This window comes from Clarias gariepinus, chromosome 22 (genome assembly GCF_024256425.1).
Source record: "Clarias gariepinus isolate MV-2021 ecotype Netherlands chromosome 22, CGAR_prim_01v2, whole genome shotgun sequence".
Taxonomy (NCBI): Eukaryota; Metazoa; Chordata; class Actinopteri; order Siluriformes; family Clariidae; genus Clarias; species Clarias gariepinus.
This window is the reverse complement of record NC_071121.1, coordinates 25,062,327-25,075,864: the sequence shown is the minus strand read 5'-3', so window position 1 is coordinate 25,075,864 and position 13,538 is coordinate 25,062,327. Positions and strand designations below refer to the sequence as shown.

The 13,538-nt window shown below is 40.4% G+C and overlaps 1 protein-coding gene across 2 annotated transcripts in view; it reads right to left on the bottom strand.

Moving 5' to 3' along the window:
• Window positions 1–357: 357 nt before the first annotated feature.
• Window positions 358–13,538, bottom strand: part of prdm5 (PR domain containing 5) — a 57,116-nt gene continuing 43,935 nt past the window's right edge. For both annotated transcript variants that reach the window (XM_053482955.1, XM_053482956.1), the window contains exons 14-16: window positions 11,368–11,453; window positions 6,494–6,598; window positions 358–578 (exon numbers count right to left, since the gene is read on the bottom strand). In XM_053482955.1, coding sequence (XP_053338930.1) covers window positions 414–578; window positions 6,494–6,598; window positions 11,368–11,453 — 356 coding nt within the window. In that variant the 3' untranslated portion in view covers window positions 358–413. The remainder of the gene's footprint in view (window positions 579–6,493; window positions 6,599–11,367; window positions 11,454–13,538) is intronic.

Here is a 13,538-nt window from a genome sequence, read left to right as displayed (position 1 = left end):
TCTTATTATGAGGTCAGTATACATAAGAAATATATGATAATTAAGCTTTAAATGTTTTTATTGCTAGATAATTTGGCTTGTTGGTATAAAAAAAGGACAAGATGCTTGAAATGACGAAAGAATGTCAAGACATAAGGTTAGTAAACATATCTGGCAAGATTTTTCTACCTGCAGTCATTTTTTGTAATGTGTGTATATATATATGAATATATCTGTGTTAAAGGCCACTTTTAGGTGTAGCATACTGTTAATTGGTTGTATTAATGAATCTAATGAGATGTTATAAGGATAGTAAGAAAAATGTGTGTGTGTGTGTGTGTGTGTGATAGAGAGAGAGAGAGAGAGAGAGCGAGAGAGAGAGAGAGAGAGAGAGAGAGAGAGATGGTCCGTATTCAGAGACATGTGACCCGGATCTACCCCTCCGTCTCCCCGTGGACGTTCTCCATGTGCACTTTGAGGTAGTCGTTGCGGGTGAACTTCTTGTGGCAGAGCGAGCACTCAGCCATGGGCCGGTTGGGATTGTGGGTGAGCTTGTGTCGGATCAGCATCTTCTTCAGGCTGAACGACAGGTCGCAAACCTGCAAGCAATAGCAGCACCGTAAAGAAGACAAACGAGCCATATTCGAAAGGGAAATTTATAGTGTACTGTATAGTGAACGCCTTATGTTAACAAAGTGAGAATGTCTCAGCTTCATGCAGATTATGCGGGATGCAGTAAAGTGACAAATGCGGATGAGTTCGCAAAAACACGCGTAAACATTTAACTGTCATAATCTTATCTTATATAAATGTTTGTAGAGAGACATCCTGGGACAGAATAAAGCTCTGAAAAAAAATAGCAACGTGTGTAAGTGTGTCCAACTGTGTGTGTGTGTGTGTGTGTGTTCATGTGTAACTAAGTGTACATGAACAATATTTGTTCAATCCGAATTAAATCATTCCGATTAGAGATTCTAATTTAACTGTTTAAATGGATGTGGATCTGATAAGATGTGTATTTACATGCTCAAAGCATTACATCAGAATATAACTTTCTTCTGGCATGCATAAATTGCTTTTAGAGAACTCGCTGTAAAATTTCATTTGCCAGAAAATATAATAGAAGAAGTATTTCTCTCAAACTTTGAGGTTAGATTAGGCTTTCCATCACTTTTGTTAAATCCTGCCTTCTGCGCTATGACTGGTTACAGGAATTCTGTATCGGTCAAATGCTTTATTACGTGTGAAGTAGCGAGCTAATCAGTGCTCCTTCCGCAGCCAGACACCCAGTGGATGAAAGTAAACACAGGTGAGAGAGAGGTGTTCTCACAGAGTTTACTGATCAGAAATGGAAGCAAAATTGCCCTTCCAGATGTTACCCCTGCATCACGTGCTTACATGGTTAATTTTTACTTATTGAATGGATTATTAAAGGTTTACACACCATCGCTCTCATTCTGGTCCGAGTCCTATCCGGGTCAAACTGTCCCGACAGTGATGCAGTTTTATTTCGACTGGGCAGTTACTCAGATGGAACATTATACAACAGTTTGTTCCAACCAAGCAATCTAATCGGACGAGAAGCATTCCATGACTGGTGATGATATAGGGTAACAGCACTGGGATGTTTAGCTGTATGTATCACTCAGTGTCTAAAATCCATGTACTACAGTTATTAATTAGTGCAGTACTTGGTGTGTGCACCTACTAAGTGATTGTGCACCCTACATAGGGGACTAGCTTTCCATTTAACGCTATTTGGGATTCGTCCCCAAAACTCCACACCATTATCAGTTTACGGAATTATATTCAAAAGCAGAATAAGTGGGAATATGAGGAGAAACTATTTTTTCCCCCCTGTTGATTGCAATAATTGTCAACTCCACCAGTCGAGGGTGGTTAGTCCCGCAAGGCGCAGAAGGATATGTGTTGGTGGAGCAAAATAACTGTTTAAATAAACAAACGAATAATAATCTGTGGATAATAAATGGTGTTTGCGAAATGGTTGTATACTGTAAAAGCAACATTACAGCCGTGCTACTGTTTATCCAGCAGTACAGCATGACCTCTTGTGTGGAAATGCACCGTCTCCAGTTCAAAATGACTGGAACATTATCTCTGTAACATACATACCATTAAAAATAAAAAAAAATTAAGCCAATGTTGTTTTACTTTTGGTCTGAATTTTATGGGAACATTCTATAAAGAACACGACTTTGTTTTAATGAAAACATATAATGTAACGCTTCCATTTTAAAAAAGCAGAAAGATGGATGTGATCACTTCTTTCTTCCTTCTCTCTCTCTCTCTCTCTCCATCATTTCCTGGACCTTCTCATGCTTAAGCTAATGCACCAGCAGCTATTTAAAATGTATAACATGATTTCAAATTATTAAACAAACTGGTAACAACTGGTGTATAAATTATGTTAAAAGTTAAAAATCCTGCTAATGCTGTGTCATGATTTGATAGCATGATTTGATCTTTCTTCCTTACACTAACGGATTTCTCTGTAATCACAGGCAGGAATTATAACAGGGGTAGAACCGAATCTTCATTCAGACATTCACCACAAGAGCACAACAACAGCATGGCAGGAGAGAAGGGAGCGAGGCGGCGAGGCAGAGAGTCAGCGGCGCTCCCACAGGCACATGCTCTCAATTGAGAAAGACTTGTGCTTACTCACACACTCTCACACACACACACACACACCGACCCCAAACCACTTCAAAAACAACACTGCCAACAAAAAGTCTAACGCAACTGGTTAGAAGGCATCGGCCAAGCCAGGCACTAAATCACACACAACTGGAGTCACCAGTCAGAGCAGAATCCTGTGCCTTTGTCCAGATAACACACACACACACACACACACACATCAGTATCATCGCATACAGAACATTTCCATGCACTTACTCACAAGTATATCACTCTGATAACGATACTCAGCTCCCTTGAGCAACTTGACAGGAATTCTCAGTGATGTTCCCATTCCAACATTTTAGCATTATTGCTGCTAATGCTAACCGTCCATCTATTTAACATGCTAATCTGACGGATTTTCTAAAACAACTTTCACTACTTTTTACTATTTTTACTACTTATACATTTATTCATAAATATCTAAAATGTGTTTTAAGTTAGTATTCATATATAACGCTAGTCAGTTAGCTCACTTAAGCTAACCTGAGAGTATTTCTGAAAGGAGTTTAAGAGCTCATGTTAGCTAGTGAGGTAATGTGCTGAATTTACAAGATATCTAAAAAAAAAAAACTTTTAAGTGTTCCTATATGTTTATGATTGTTTTGGTTATTAATACAAGCCAGCTAGCTAACGTGGACTAACCTGACAGGATTAAAAGAATTACAAAGTGTCTGCTCTTAATTTTCTTGCTAACACTAGCCATCTAGCTAACAATTTTCTAACTTACCGTTTCTACATTTTACTAAACCTATTTCTGAATTTCATCTGGGTCTGTTTGTTTTAGATTTTTTTAAGTCACTACTTGTGTACGTTTATATTTATAAGGCTTCAGTGATATAATGGTAATAAGCTAGCTATCATGAGCTAACCTGACAGGATTTCCGTCAGAACTTTCAAATATTTGTCCTTAAATGTTTAAAATTCTCATTACTAAAAAAAGACAGCACTAACCTGTCAGAATTTCTGGATTTTTAAAAGGATTTAAAATTTTAAACTAACTTAATTTTGTTCCTGCTAACACTAACCATCTAGGTTTAGCATCTAGTTTACTGGTAACACTAACCATCTAGCTAATTTTACAGTTAATTTTTTTGTTTAAAGATGTTTAACTCTATATATTTCCAATTTTTGGTTTTATGTTAACATTCATAAAGTTGTCCTGATAATACTGGTCAGTTAGAAAGCATGAGCTAACCTGACAGGATTTTTAAATCTTTACAATACGCACTCGTAACAAGCCAAAGCTATCATTGACCGGATGACTAAAATTAATTGTTCACTACATTTTGCAATTCTGACTGTTGAAACTCGCCAGATATCTAATAAGAACAAAAAAGTTGTTCAATTTCCCGCTCATAAATATACACCACTAGTGTTTGTCAGCCAGCTAAAGTGAGCTAATGAGTAAATGCGTACTAGTTTACTAATGATGCTAGGCAGCTACCTAACATGTGAGTCTATATCTGATATCTAAATTTTAACTATTTTAATTGCTTGTACAAGTCAGCTATCTGATACGAGCTAAGAATTATAAAATAATTTAACATTTTTGCTGCTTTGGGGTTTTTTTTTTATCTTTACTACTTATGTATGCTAGGCAAACTGTAAGCTTTACTTTTGAGACAGATATCTTCACTTAAAAATTTTGAATGAAATAAAACATAAAATATAAAATAAAGGATAAAACATCATAAATATGATCTGACAAGATTCCTGACAGAAGCTTAACAACATTGTTCTCATGGATGTGTTTAACTTCTAGCTTATCTATCTTCAGGTTCAAGTTAGCTCACCATAATTTTTTTTTTTAACTGTACAAGACATTACGTGTGTGTGTGTGTGTGTGTGTGTGTTATTCCTTCAGTGACCTTGACAGGCATGGTTATGTTTTGCTGTGTGTGAATGCCTGGAATGCATCAGGAGAATCCAAAGATCAGAATAGATTTAATTTGCTTCCAAAGGAATTTCAAAGCAGTGAAAGTTTTTAAAAGCTCAAGGCATTGTCTACGTTCTCACACACACGCGTGTACACACATCAAGACAGAGCTGCTGTTCCACATGGCATCGATTTCATGACAACGTGACAAACGCTAACCACATTATGACATTATTTTCTCTAATGCCGCTAAAACCATCGCTCGTCCAAACACTTTCTGGTCGGGTGTTGTTAAACGACATTGCGGACAGAGTTAAGCTCGTCACTCCTATAGCTTTTTCCTCCCTGTCCATATGAGGAACCACGTTTAAATGAATGAATGTTTGGCATTCTTCTAAAACAGGCATGGAGTCTGTCCTGACCACCATAAACATCTTTGAATGCTGTGAAACCGTTTCAAAAGGATTTACTAAAGGACAAGAAAAAGAAATGAAAATGAATCCGGATTAAGCAGCGGTTTCAGCTTCACGCGAGCATATGAAAGAATTATGCAACTAAATTGCCGTGGATAGAGGCTGCTCGTTTTAGTGTGCTCGAAAAGAGAGAGAGAGAGAGAGAGAGAGAGAGAGAAATGCTTCAAGGCTTAAAAGACTCGTCACATCAGAGGGGAAAAGAGAGGCCGTCTGGAGGAAACAGCCAATTTCACTCGCTTGTGGATGGAGAAATGAGAAAAAAATAACAGCTAAACTTAAAAAGGCGTGCTTGTGGGCGACCAGCGAAATCAAATAAAAGGCAGCTCGAGTGTTTTTCATTTGGTCTGATGGGATCAGTGAGACGGTAGCGTGTCCCTTTCCTCTGTGTGTGTGTGTGTGTGTGTGTGAAAGAGAGAGAGAAGTCTTCCTAAAGATCCTGCCGAATGTTTGAAATTGTGTATGTCTGTGTATTTATGTAAGATCCTTATCTACATGGTTTAGCCAACAGTGGCTTAGTGCCAACACACACGATCACACACATGTGCAGTTTTAGTTCCTGCTTTGTAGATTGGTGTTTCCATGCACTTGGGTGTTATGCTGTGCATGTATATTTTGTCTTGGTGTTGATTTGTGGGTCAGTGTGTGTAGTAGTGGACTTAAGCGTCGAGTCCCAGGATGCAAAGCAGCTATATACAGTAAAGCTGTGTTACAGAACAGAGTCGTCTCGGCTAGTCAGCGATGTATGTATTGAATCTTCAGGTCAGTTTGAGGAAAATGTTCGGATGAAAAGGTGAAAAAACTTCGGCTTTATTCTTCAATATTTTTCTTTTGTTAATGCCATAATGACACGGACGTGTTTAAAATGATTTAAAGCACAATGTTTGCTGTCCCTCCGCTCATAAAGCAGGGAACATAAAGCTTTGTCACTTTTCAGTGCTGGTGTGTGTGTGTGTGTGTGTGTGTGTGTGAGACAGTAAGCCATGTTTTTATTTCTTTAAACAGAACAAACGACAGAAATACGTGACAGTTTTGACCTTTGACAGTTTTGACCTAAGAGTACACGCAGACCTAGAATTATTTATCTACAGTGTGTTTGTGTGTGTGTGTGTGTGTGTGTGTGGAGGTCAGAGTGGGGTCAGTTTGCACAGGGTGGTCACAGTCTTGTGTCCGCTTGGCAGGACATCCTTCCTCTGTGGCTGTGACGCCACTGTAACGCTCCATCAATGCTCACACACACACACACACAAACACAAACACATCCACACACACAGAGGTGGATTTAAAACTATATCAGTCTGCCCCGGCTTCAGTGGTCTTCCCTCTAAACGTGTGCGTCATACACTGCACCCACAACCCACTGCTACCTCCATTCTTACTGTAAGAGACTGTGGACTGAGGTGGGGGGGTGAGAAGTGTGTAGAGTGTGTGTGGTGTATAGGGTGCGGTGTGGTGTGTTACTGACGTCACATTGGAAGGGCTTCTCTCCGGTGTGTGTGCGCATGTGTTCATCCAGACCGCGCTTCTGACTGAAGGCCTTGTTGCACTCGCTGCATTTATACGGCTTCTCCTGCATGAGTGAGAGAGAGAGAGAGAGAGGGAGAGAAAGAGAGAGAGAGAACGTCTTCATTATTAAAAATAAATTAGACAGATGCATTGAACAGGTTCAGTGTTTAGCACAGTGGCATGGGTGATTTTCTTCATGTTGCCATGGCAACAACAACAAAAAAGCAGACAAGTATTATATATTTAGTGTCAGAAGAAAGGATCAACAATCAACAGTGTTTGTTACACAGGAAGCCTAAACTTCCGATTAAACACAGAGGACTGATATCCGGGTATATGACAAAGTATTGAGATGAAATTTCGTTATTGACCGAATACTTATTTTCCACCATAATTTGAAAATAAATTCTTTAAAAATCCTACAATGTGGTTTTCTGGATTCTTTTTTCTTATTTTGTCTCTCATAGTTGAAGTATACCTATGATGAAAATTATAGGTCTCTCCCATCTTTTTTGCCCCACTGTACATACACCCATGGTTGAAGAGGCCCAGCCTGCCATGGTCTTATCATTACGGGAATGATTTAGGTGTCTGTTATCTAAATGTTGCATGCCATGACGCGTGTCCTTGTAAAAGCACACACACACACATCACAGTCGCAACCCAAACCATCACGGGAATGGGTGGACACAGGAAGCATGGATCCTGGGAAAAGGAGATATCTTCGAGGCAGGGCTAGGAGTGGTGACACATAATACACACAGGATGCACAGAAGACTGTGTGTGTGTGTGTGTTTTAGGTTCTTAAAAACAGAACCTTAACAGTACAAATAGGTTGTACATCATGCCAAAAAAAAAAGGGGTCAGCTGTTTTAGGTGAGAGATTAACAATCTATATCAGATCAGCTTAATTCGAAACTTACAACTCAGACACAGGATTGTGGGTAACACCGGAGGCGCTGGAATATATCGTGGCGAACCTTTCGTCACATCTGCTCACAGCTGTCCGCCTTTAATTCTGCTGACCTTTGATCAGGAAGCAAAGCTGTGTGTATACAAGTGTGTGTGTCCAGTGTGTTTCAGTAGTCAGCCAAAAAAAAAAAAAAAAAGGAAATCTGTCCGGTGTTGAGAATAGAACCAGAGTCAAGCAGGAACTGTGTAAGACACACATGCACACACACACAAAACACACGCCATATAATAACAGGAGCTTGACCTTATCATTAGTAAAACTAGATAAACAACGGAGGTTCGCTCGATTCTGCTTTTCTCTCTTCCGTACTACAGGACTCCGTCAAAGCGCCGCTCACATGGTGACATCACCACCACTCGGTGCTGTAGGTCTGTCCTGTATCAGGGTTCAGCTCATAACTCCCTCAGGCTGGCCGGCTCTCAGCGCTGCTCTACAAAAAGACCTGAGTCCTGGGATTATGGGGACTCACGCCATGGGGTATTAAAGACAAAGCGGGGACAAAAAAATTCTAAAACCAGCTCCACTTGGGGCATGAAGATGAAGACAGATGTCCATAATAAGACTTCCGATCTACACGTAATACTGTATATTAAATTGTTTTATTTTAGACTTTTTCCTTTTTTTTTATTGTCCAGAACAAGGCAATTAAATCAGATTTTCCCCTATCGTGACCTCATGCAAGAAGATCCCATCCCACAGCTTGTTGCTTAGCTTTGCACTTCTCTGGAGGGGAGCAGCAACCTCATTTCCCCTCTTGTCTGTTCCAATCATTCTGCATTCAGCATCACCAGTATAACTAATCACCGGCCTGATCATCTCTCATCATCTGCACCTGTTTCTCATTGGTTCATGCCTTGCCTTGGTTGATGCTTTCTAACATTTGAAAGATTTATACAGTAGTTACCTATAGTTGGCTTAACAAGCAAAAAAATATTCATTTGAAACCAGACTGGTGTAGGGACTGGACTGAAAATGAGAGTCAAACAAAATCCTTCAGGAAGCCTGGAGAACAATTACTGAAAACTATATTAAAAATACAAGAACGTCTGGCTGTTTGGAAGCAAACTATAACAAAGGGGGGGTCAAGACATTTGAACAGTACTGTACATGTAAAGAAAATCAATTCAAAGCTGTTGGCATGAACAATAACACTCGAACTCAATCTCAGGGACGGCTATAAGGTAGATTTAAATGGATTAAAATTATCCTTTTATTCTGGGGACGGTTTTAATTCCAGGACAATGTTTCTGTGTTTAGGGTACGTGTGTGTTAAGCATCAGCTATTCCTTGTCACTACGTATTTTACAGAGTCATGAGCTCTGAGTCAAAGTGTAATGCAGATCTCTTGGGTGTGTTTGAGGTAAAGTGAACAAGTCCAAGTTTCCAAGTCTGTGGAAACGCTGTTTTCCAAAGGAATAATAAAAATAATTAAAAGGTTTAGTGTTGCGCTTTTTAGTTAACAAGCTTTTGGAACATTATTAAAGCTGACATTTAGGTTAAATCACAGAAAACCCAGATTTGTGTCCAGAAGTAAAAATGTGTCTCTGGTAACAGTAGAACAGCATGCATAGATCTATACATACTGTAGATTAGCAATAATTGTTAGCAGCCGTCCGATTTGTGCTAACACCTTTGGCCAGCTAGTCTCACCAATGTTTTGTCCTTTTTTTGTAGTCTTCTTTGAAACAACAGGCCATCTGTGGTACATTTTTTCATGTTTCTTGATTGTTTTCAAGCACTCAGTTCTCCCAACACTCTTGTTTTGCATTAGTTTGTTTGGGATTTGACCTTTAAGCTCCCCAGACCCAAACACTAACGCTGTGTATCTTAAAGTTCTCCTACTCTAGCAAAAGGGTAACACCCAATGACCCTAATGTGAGAAACTTAGAAGGCTGTATACAAAGGTTAGCTGTTCGTTTGAGTGCTTCCATCAAAGAGTTGCTTAAATGGACCACTCAATCAGCATGCAACTGGGCACAGGTTTTATGCTGAATGCCCTTCCTCATGCAATCCTCCCATCAATGAACGCTCTGGACCGGCACTATGGATGCCCTGCACCTATTCGCTGGGAGGGAACCAAAACCGGCCCTTCTATAAGGCATGTGAGAAGCCTAACACTGAGCCACCAATGATGTCAATAAGGATACACATAAAGTAGTTGAGGATAATAGGTATAGGAAGCTAATTACGAGTTGTTAATAATAAAACGATCAAATCAAAAACTTGTCACAAAGGTCTTGAGAGAACCCTACAACAGACTGTTTCCCCATCAGTCAAAGTCTCATGTAGAACTTCTCATGGAAAACAAAGAATCTTCAAGTATCCAAGGATCCCCTTAAAGGATACTTGAAGCACTAAACCAGACACCTTTCATCATGGTACTGTATTATCATATACTGTAGGATAGTCAATTCAATCTCTAGCTACAATCCAAAGTGGATACCAATACTGATGTCTCGAAAAACCAGGAATGAATCTCTGGTGGGTATAAAACCATCAAACCTGGGGTTTGTTCAGATTTCCAGATCGTCTTTTAGCATCCTGCCATTACCACAATCACCATCTTGGAGCCAGGGGCCAAAGGAGCTGTACTACTGCCGTGTGTGGGGGCATACACTCTAACTCCCCGGTCAATCACAATGACACTAGCCAATCACAGGAGTTTGGGGTTATGTATGTAAAAGGGACGATTAGGGTTTCTGAGTGTTTTTACGCTGCTCTTTAAAACAGCATGAGCAGCACTGGTGGGTGGTAATTAGCAGGTGATCGAAATCGAGGCAGTTGGTAACAGTATGATGGTTGGTGTGGAGAATGCTTTCCAACATGTCTTTCTATATCAAGATGCTTAAAAGGTATGTAGTATACAGCAAGGTTTATTAAGTGCCCTAAAAGAAAAAACAACAGCACGGAGATGTGAGAGATCTCGGTGAAAACTCTCCGAGATGCTTCAGGAAGACGGTAGTAAGTCTGCAGTCCCTCGGCTTGCACAGTTAAAAATCACAAATGTATAGAATATCCATGGGATAAAGTAGTAAGATCTGTGTGGCCATAAAGTATGCCGTTCAATCATGTCTGCAAAAGGTGCTTCAATCACAAATCGAGTGAGCATTGATGTGACTTATGGGTGTAATATGGGTGCACCGTTGTTTTTGCCCTTTCAAATCTCATACCTTTCTTTATTCCTAGCTACCTGCATGTCTTCGCTTCCCCTCACCGATTACACAGTCAGCATGTCAGAACTGAACACGACATCCTCCCTTCAGACACGAGTGTGAAGATGTTTGCTTAGTCGAAGCTCCGGTACATATCCGTTTACCGAAGCGTAGCCGTCCACAAGAATACAGAAAAGCTCTGTCGAACAGCTTCAAACATGAAGACAGATTCAGGCATGCATGCAAACTATCACACTGACACACATATAGTGACACACACACACACACACACACACACACACCAGTATAGATCACAGCGGGTGGAATGAGTAAATTCGCTTGTATTTGGGGAGAGCCACTCCAAGGCGCCTCGTTCTGTGGTAAAGAGGCATTTCCCTACCAGCCAGAGGCTGAGGAGCTCGAAAACATCTGCCAGAGGACATCTGCTGCTGCACGCTGTGCTTTAAGGTCTAATGAGTGATAATACTTAAATTAAATATACTGACATGGAAATATAGGTTTAATCAACATGTATTGTAACTGTATGGAGAAGAATGTCATCGTGTGTGCAGTGAGCATACACAGTACACATCAAACCGTTTATAATTCAGCTGACCTTCGCGTTGGAATCTGGAGGAATTAAAATCTGTTGTGAGAGAAAGGAAACTAGGACTAGGTGTGTGAAGGCGAGGATGTGTTTGGTCTTACCCGAGTGTGTGTACGTATGTGCATCTTCAGCCCGTCGTTCTTGCTGAAGGCCTTGTCACAGTATGGGCACTGGTAAGGGCGTTCACCTAAACACACACACACACACACACATGCAGAATCATCATTATTGTTAATCATCGTGATGTTAGTTATCATGATCCAGCACACCTTTGCTAAATACAGATATCAAGCTGCTGTGGGTCAGCCCACAGACATGGCGCTGTGTGTGTTCTAAGTGAGGCAGACGTGGCAAGGCCTCTGTGATGAAGGTGTGGCTTATGTGCTTGTCAGTCTCAGTACACAAGGTGTGGCTTATGTGCCTGTCAGTCTCAGGAAAAGAGGTGTGACTTCTGCGCCTTTTAAATCTCAATGAATGGGATGTGGTTACATCTCCTGTCAGTCTCAGTACCAGAGGAATCTTTCATTAACACACTGCAGCTCTATGTCATCTTGTACAAAATGAAACACTGAACTTTTAAATATAAAGACGCACAACATGCAGACTTTGAGAGATCTTTGTTTTTGCCAGATACCTCTCGGACCTCTGTCCTGAATAAAAAAATAATAAAATCATGTTCTCATTAATAAGAGCGCTGCTTTATCGATGTTGTGGGTCGTAACTGAGAAAGCTCAATGCAGAATCGTGCATATATCGAGTTCACAGTCCAGCCTGTAGATCCTGTTTGTGATTCCATCCTTATGACATCATATGGGCTTTGTGGCATTCGGTTCTGCCGTGTCAGATTCTGCCGTGTCGGAATCCTCCGCGCGGTTCTAGAAAGCCAAAGCCGAGTTGTGGTTAGGAGCTGAATGTCTGGGGCCGAGTCTCAGAAAAATTTGTTGGTGAAGCCAAAATATACTGTAGTGTTGAAGTCTGTAGAGTCCTACAGGTCTTTCTTTAGAGGACTTAAAGATGTGTGCTGTCATCCTGGCCAGGTCTCAGTACTGGTAGCGCTTTGTGATTGATGGCCAAGTTGAGGAACACCACAAAGTTGATTAATTTCCAATAAAAGCTTATCCTGAAGTGTTTCATTCCTCTAATACCACAAGACTAACATTCCTACGTCCTGATATCTAGCGCAAATAATTCGTTTAAAGCCTGTTACATGAAATGTCCATCCAGTGTCGAGTTTCTGTCTAAGTTGTATGTAAACATGTGATAGATATTATAACCATTATCTTAATATAGAAAAAAAAAAAACGGCAAGCGTGAAACAACCCTTGTTTTCTTGTATGCACACACCCTCCTCCTCCTCCTCCTATCCTATCATGCTATTCAATTCCCCTTCCTCTATCTTCCAGATCTCCAGCCAGCCTGACCCACAGTGGGCGGGGTCACAGGCCCTTCCCTCCTCCACATTAAAGCCAAGCTGCTCCGACTGGAAAAGATGCTATCTGAACTCTAGCGACGAAGCTGCAAACAGGCAGTGACAAGCCGTCAATCACCGCAGGGCCGGACACGTGGATCCGATTAAAACCACAGCCGATTTGGGCAGCAGATAGCGCCGCGTGAGTCTGACTGGAGGTCGGCAGCTCAGCTCGGATACCTAACTATCATCACTCTCTGACATTTTTTGGCTAAAATGAACATTTTGCTATGGCAGCACATCTATGATTTGTGTCTGCTGAATCTGATCGAAAAGAAACTGAAATTTAAATTCATTTCGCTTCATGAAACAGCAGGAACGCTGGAACTTTGTCTGGGAACGTTCGGCGGAAAGATCCGACGTATGCTAGCGCAAAAAAAGGAAAAATCAGTTTAACACACCAAACAAGCTTCAAAGCAAAACTGCAATTAAACCGAAGAGCGACTAATATTTGAAGAAATAATCAGTTATCTACTATTGTTAATGTTATTGCCTTTAGCTTGCAGATGTGCTTATTTTGTACCTATATATAATTTCCTGCTGTTAAAATGTATCCAGAAATAGATAGGAAGTGTGTGTTAAAGGAACCTAAACATACTTTAGATGAAAATTCTTTTGGGATCGATAAAGTATCTATCTATCTATCTATCTATCTATCTGTTTTAATAAATCCAGCTTATAACTCCAAACTCTTCTGCTAGTCTTTAAGTCTAATGGAGTTTGAGCTGTACATCTTGTTCTTCTCAATGTGTGGGGCTTTTATTAAACAAACAAAACCATAACGAGTTACAGTATGTCTGTGGC